This window comes from Priapulus caudatus, unplaced genomic scaffold (assembly GCF_000485595.1).
Source record: "Priapulus caudatus unplaced genomic scaffold, Priapulus_caudatus-5.0.1 Scaffold1875, whole genome shotgun sequence".
In the NCBI taxonomy this organism is placed as follows: Eukaryota; Metazoa; Priapulida; class Priapulimorpha; order Priapulimorphida; family Priapulidae; genus Priapulus; species Priapulus caudatus.
Genome location: NW_014578936.1, coordinates 41,085 through 48,492, shown reverse-complemented (window position 1 = coordinate 48,492; position 7,408 = coordinate 41,085). Strand labels below are relative to the sequence as shown.

At 45.1% G+C, this 7,408-nt stretch overlaps 1 protein-coding gene across 1 annotated transcript in view; it reads left to right on the top strand.

Moving 5' to 3' along the window:
• LOC106817815 (protein krueppel-like) overlaps positions 1–6,933 on the top strand; it is an 8,375-nt gene extending 1,442 nt beyond the window's left edge. Inside the window, exons 3-5 of the mRNA XM_014822515.1 lie at positions 5,267–5,325; positions 6,500–6,630; positions 6,795–6,933. Coding sequence (XP_014678001.1) covers positions 5,267–5,325; positions 6,500–6,630; positions 6,795–6,817 — 213 coding nt within the window. The 3' untranslated portion in view covers positions 6,818–6,933. The remainder of the gene's footprint in view (positions 1–5,266; positions 5,326–6,499; positions 6,631–6,794) is intronic.
• The last annotated feature ends 475 nt before the right edge of the window (positions 6,934–7,408 follow it).

Sequence of the window (7,408 nt, the reverse complement as noted above, 5' to 3'; positions counted from 1 at the left end):
CCATTTCCATGTGACAAATGTGAATACAAGGGTAAGACCTTCAGTGATCTCAAGAAACACATGCGCACTCACACGGGAGAGAAACCGTATGCGTGCGATATATGTGAACACAGATATACTACCCTCGATAGTCTGAAGGTGCACAAGCGCACTCACACGGAAGAGAGGCCATATGCGTGCGATATATGTGAATGCAAATATAAGTCGTCCAGTGAACTTACGCGACACATGCGCATTCACATGGTAGAGAGTCCATTTCCATGTGACAAATGTGAATACAAGGGTAAGACCTTCAGTGATCTCAAGAAACACATGCACACTCACACAGGAGAGAAGCCGTATGCGTGCGACACATGTGCATACAGGTGTAGGACCTCCTTTAATCTCAAGACACACATGCGCACTCACACGGGAGAGAAGCCATATGCGTGCAATATATGTGAACACAGATGTACTACCCCCTATATTCTGAAGGTTCACGCGCGCACTCACACGGGAGAGAGGCCATATGCGTGCGATATATGTGAGTGTAGATATAAGTCGTCTAGTGAACTCACGCGACACATGCGCAGTCACATGGTAGAGAGACCATTTCCATGTGACAAATGTGAATACAAGGGTAAGACCTTCAGTGATCTCAAGAAACACATGCACACTCACACGGGAGAGAAGCCGTATGCGTGCGATATATGTCAACACAGATATATTACCCTCGATATTCTGAAGGTGCACAAGCGCACTCACACAGGAGAGAGGCCACATGCGTGCGATATATGTGAATGCAGATATAAGTCGTCCAGTGACCTCACGCGACACATGCACAGTCACATGGTAGAGAGACCATTTCCATGTGACAAATGTGAATACAAGGGTAAGACCTTCAGTGATCTTGAAAGTGTAGCTGATATATTTGTTCCAATTGGCTACGAAAGTCAAACAAGAATAAAGAAGACTTATGTATAAGACGCCTTGCTATGCACAAATGAATTTATCAGCAGAACACCAGACACCAGATGAGCCCTGTCGCACTGTGGCACTTGTTTTTAGAAAAATGTCCCTAGAAAATTTGGCCAACGTGCACCGCAAATGTCCTTTTGGTTAATATCTTTAGTTTTGAACTTTAGACTGCGGACTCCCTCATTTTGTTTCGGACTCCCTCGTTTTGAGGGTAAGGAGTCTGTGGGACATGCTTGTTCAAAAGTTCATTTCTACCCATGTGTATTGTTAAATTTGGCGAGGTCACCACTGGTACGTTTGTAGCTGTGACCCCATCTTCGTAGCATACCTTGTTACGTCTGGGGCAGTGACATGCAGTGCTGCAGTGCATCAATGGTGATATTTATTTTGACATCTTTTTCCCAGCAGGAGAGTGTTAGCAAGAGCTCGAAATGACGCAGAACTAAGCACCTTCGATCTCTCTGATGGAGCCTTCTCCTTCAGATATGCCACGCCCTGGAGGAGAAAAGTCCTACGTGTGTGGTGTGTGTGGATACGCCAGCTCCAAGCTACGTTATCTTAGGAGACACATGTTCACTCACAAAGGAAAGAAGCCATTTGCGTGTGCCGCATGTGAATACAGGTGTAGGACCGCCGGTAATCTGAAGTCACACATGCGCACTCACACGGAAGAAGAAAAGCCTTATTTCTGTTGTATGTGCCGATTCAAGGCCACTCAACCGAGTCATCTTAAGATGCACATGCGCACTCACACGGGAGAGAGGCAATTTGCATGCGACACTTGTAAATGCAGATATAAGTCGGCCAGTAGTCTCAAGTCACACATGCGCACTCACACTGGTGAGAAGCCATTTGCGTGCGATATATGTGAATACAGGTGTAGGACCTCCGGTAATCTCAAGACACACATGCGCACTCACACAGGGGAAAAGCCGTATGCGTGCGATACATGTGAACATAGATATACGAGCTTCGATACTCTTAAGAAACACAAGCGCACACACACGGGAGAGAAACCGTTTGCATGTGAGAGATGTGAATATAGGTGTTCTAGGTCGGATATGCTTAAGAAACACATGCGCGCTCACACGGGAGAGAAACCGTTTGCATGTGAGAGATGTGAAACAAGTGTACGGGCCTCCGATGATTCTCAAACGAACACATGCGCGCACCTCACCACTGGTGAGAGCCATATGCGTGTGACACATGAATTACAGGTTGTAGTAGCGTAACCGTTAAGTCTCAAGTGCACATGCGCAACTCAAACACGGGAAGAAAGACCAATATGCGTGCGATATAGTGAACAACAGATATACTACCCTCGATAGTGCCTGAAGGGTGCACAAGCGCACTCGAACCACGGAACCGAGAGGCCATAAGCGTGCGAATTATGTGAATGCAGATATAAGTCATCCAGTGAGCCTTCACGCGACACATAGCATCAGTCACATGGTAGGAGAGCCATTCCATGTGACAAATGTAATACAACGGTACGACTATCATGGAATCAAAACACATGCCGCCACTCACACGGGTGAGGAACCGGATGCGTGCGATATAGTGAATACAGGTGTAGGACCCCCTAATCTCAAGACAACACATGCGCACTCACACGGGAAAAGCCGTATGCGTGCCAATATATTGTGAAACACAGATGTAATACCCCCTAATTCTAGAAGGTGCCACACAGCGCACTCACACGGGAGAGTAGCCAAGCGTGCGATATGATATGAACACAGATATACTACACTCGATAGTCATGAAGGTGCACAATGCGCACTCACACGGGAAGAGAGACCATCATGCGTGCGATATATGTGAATGTAGATATAAGTCGTGCCAGTGACCTCACGCGACACATGACACAGTCACATGGAGAGAGCATTTTCATGCTGACGAAATGGAATCACAAGGTAAGGACGTTCAGCTGATCATCAGAACACATGCACGACTCACCACAGGACGAGAAGCCCGTATGCGTGCGACACATGTGCAATACAGGTGTAGGACCAGTCCTTTTATCTCAAGACAGATCACGCATTGCGCACTCACAACGGGAGACGAAGCCATATGCGTCAAATATACTGTTGAACACAGAATGTACCTACCTCCCTATATTCTGAAGGTTCACCCGCCACCACAGCGGAGAGAGGCCATATGCGTGCGATATATATGTAGTGTAGATATAAGTCGTCTAGTGAACATCACCGACACATGCGGCAGTCACATGGAAGAGAGACCATTCCTATGTGACAAATGTGAATACAAGGTAAGACCTCTCGTGAATCTCAAGAAACACATGCACACTCACACGGGAGAGAAGCCGTATGCGTGCGATATATGTCAACACAGATAATAACGCCCTCGATATTCTGAAGGTGGCCACAAGCGCACTCACACAGGAGAGAGGCCACATGGCGTGCGATATATGAATGCAATATAAGTCGTCCAGTGACCTCACGCGCACACTGGCACAGTCCACATGGTAGAGAGACCATTTCCATGTGACAAATGTGAAATACAAGGGAAAGACCTTCAGTGATCTAAAGAAACACTATGCACACTCACACAGGGAGAGAAGCCGTATGTGTGTGATGTATGTGAATACAGGTGTAGGAGCTCCTTTAATCTCAAGAACACCATGCCACTCACACGGAGAGAGCCGTAGCATGTGAGAGATGTGAATACAAGTGTACGGCTCCGGATTCTAAGAGACACATGCGCACTCACACTGGTGAGAAGCCGTATGCGTGCGATATATGTGAATACAGGTGTAGTAGCCTCGCGTCATCTCAAGAAAACACATGCACACTCACACGGAATAGCCGTACGTGTGTGATATATGTGAACACACGGATATACGAGCTTCAAAAAATCTTAAGCAACACGTGCATCTCACAGCAGGAGAGAAACTTTGCATGTTAGAGATGTGAATACAAGTGTAGACCTCCAGTTATCTCAAGAAACACATGCACATTTACAAGGGAGAGAAGCCGTATGCCTGCGATATAGTGAATACAGTGTAGGAGCTCCTTTAATCTCAAGACACAATGCGCAACTTCAACGGAGAGAAAACTGTAGGCGCGTGACAAGTGTGGATGCAAGTTTACTGCCCGCAGTTCACTGAATAGACACACTCAAACCGAGTGCGCTGATACACGCATCTATGCAGGCGCATACAGAAAACCAGGACTCGCACAAATCATATAGCATGACAGTATCACATTGTCTAAAACAATCGTATGCATGGCGCGATATCGCGCTCGCGTCCTTCGTAGCTCATAGTAGAGTATTATGAAGTAAATAATTACATTATGTCCTCTGTATAATATCTGGATAGCGGCTTAGCCAATCCTCTGTCAGCGAGAAAAGACGCCGCACGTCGTCAGCGGTCGCCATCTTGCGACCACTCCAAACACTCCGTGCCGGTATGCACCCCATAACATTTAAAATGTAAAATTAGAAAATGCAGCTTATTTCGTCATTCACGTTTGCTTGAAAACAACAAGCTTTGATAAATACATGGCAGTTTATATATATATGTGTATATATATATATATATGTATGGACAGACAGACAGACGGACGGATGGATACAATGAGAGAGACACAAACAGCTATGATAGTCTATACGTAGAGGTTTTCAACATGACGTCACGAGGCACATGAAAACTCAGCTCAGCCTGTTGGCCTATTCTACGATACTACTACTTCGATGAGTGCTGTCATGGTGTCCGGTGGTGACACCTAGTGGCGACTAACAACTATCCAGTTGGTGTATAGAAATCGGTGGAAGACATGACGGCATATTAAATACATGATTACCATTGTTATGCTTGAACATATATATACCATATCGTTTCTGCATCGTAACGTGGTATGTAGATATTCAGATATACTTACAATAACGCCTGTGGCGTGATCATATCTATGTACGTATGTTGTATTCGTTTCTTCATAACACGTCAATAATATTGCATGTATAGGCTGTGTAACGATTTTTTGGAGCATTTTTCGAAATTGTCATTTCACTTTCGTTTAGGTTTGTCATAAATACAAACGTCACATGTTGGCATGTACGTATAGATTGTGTGTTTTATATGGGCGCGTGTTGCGTGTGTGCACGTGTGAGTGTGTGTGCGTGCGTGTGCGTGTGTGTGTGCATAGATCTTTAGCGGTACTCTAACACATTGACAAACGTCACAACTGTGAATGCAGATAAACAGTACATCGTAATTTATCGTTACCATGGCAGCAGCACCTCGATTAAGATTACCATGTATACTGATTCTCACATGAACACATAATAGGCACATGACACACGTAACATGCCACAGGAAATTGACTTTGAGGAAGCAGCGGAGGTCACGCAAATCTGGAAGTTGACGATACATCTATTCATCCATCTATCCATCCATCCATCCATCCATCAGTCCATTCATCCATCCATCCATTCATCCATCCATCAATCCATGCATCCATCAATCTGTCCATCAATCCATCCGTCTATCCATCCATCGATTCATCTGCCCATCCATCCATCCATCTATCCATCCATTCATCCATCCATCTATCCTCCCATCCATCTATCTATCTATTCATCCATCCATCCATCCATTCATCCACCCATCTATCCATCCATCCATCCATCCATCCATCCATCTATCTATCCATCCATCCATCTATCCATCCACCCATCCTTCCATCTATCCATCTATCCATCCATCTATTCATCCCTCCATCCATTCATCCACCCATCAATCCATCTATTCATTCATCCATCCATCCAGCCATGCATTCGTCCACCCATCCATCCATTCATCCATCCACCCATGCATCCATTAATTCGTCGATCCATCTATTTATCTATTCATCCATCCATCCATCCATCCATTCATCCACCCATCTATCCATCCATCCATCCTCAACTATAATATCGGGCGTATCCACTAACTATGTATGGTCGATGAAAGCAGTAGGCCTACACATCGTCTCACGTGTAGACTTAATGTGAGAATAGGAAGAAAAGCAAGACAAGTATCTTATGGCAGGGTCATAGTTGGAGATCAAGTGCGGCGGAACCGGGGGGGCGGGGGCACTTGCCCCCTCAAAAATTATTATTATTATTACTAGCTGGAACCGACGCTAAGCGCGGGCTTAGTGACTGTGATGCATGTGTTACCAGTAGTGTTATGTGTAAGGTGTTATATAGAGAGTTTAGTTGTTCACATGTTTTTTTATGGTTGAGATGTCAATAGAAATACATGTAGGCCTACAATCATGCTTACACGTAACACATTAACCATTTGTTTGGCAAGTACACAGTGAAATACACACACGCTTTGATAAATACATTGGCAGTTTATATACTATATGTGTATAATATCCAGTGACCTCACGCGACACATGCACAGTCACATGGTAGAGAGACCATTTCCATGTGACAAATGTGAATACAAGGGTAAGACCTTCAGTGATCTAAAGAAACACATGCACACTCACACGGGAGAGAAGCCGTATGTGTGTGATGTATGTGAATACAGGTGTAGGAGCTCCTTTAATCTCAAGAAACACATGCGCACTCACACGGGAGAGAAGCCGTATGCATGTGAGAGATGTGAATACAAGTGTACGGCCTCCGGTGATCTCAAGAGACACATGCGCACTCACACTGGTGAGAAGCCGTATGCGTGCGATATATGTGAATACAGGTGTAGTACCTCCGGTCATCTCAAGAAACACATGCACACTCACACGGGAATAGCCGTACGTGTGTGATATATGTGAACACAGATATACGAGCTTCAAAAATCTTAAGCAACACGTGCACTCACACAGGAGAGAAACCGTTTGCATGTTAGAGATGTGAATACAAGTGTAGGACCTCCAGTTATCTCAAGAAACACATGCACATTTACAAGGGAGAGAAGCCGTATGCCTGCGATATATGTGAATACAGTGTAGGAGCTCCTTTAATCTCAAGACACACATGCGCACTCACACGGGAGAGAAACTGTAGGCGCGTGACAAGTGTGGATGCAAGTTTACTGCCCGCAGTTCACTGAATAGACACACTCAAAACCGAGTGCGTGATACACGCATCTATGCAGGGCGCATACAGAAAACCAGGACTCGCATCAAATCATATAGCATGACAGTATCACATTGTCTAAAACAATCGTAGTGCATGGCGCGATATCGCGCTGCCGTCCTTCGTAGCTCATAGTAGAGTATTATGAAGTATATAAATTACATTATTGTCCTCTGTATAATATCTGAATAGCGGCTAGCCAATCCTCTGTCAGCGAGAAAATGACGCCGCCACGTCGTCACTGGTCGCCATCTTGCGACCACTCCAAACACTCCGTGCCGGTATGCACCCCATAACATTTAAAATGTAAAATTAGAAAATGCAGCTTATTTCGTCATTCACGTTTGCTTGAAAACAACAA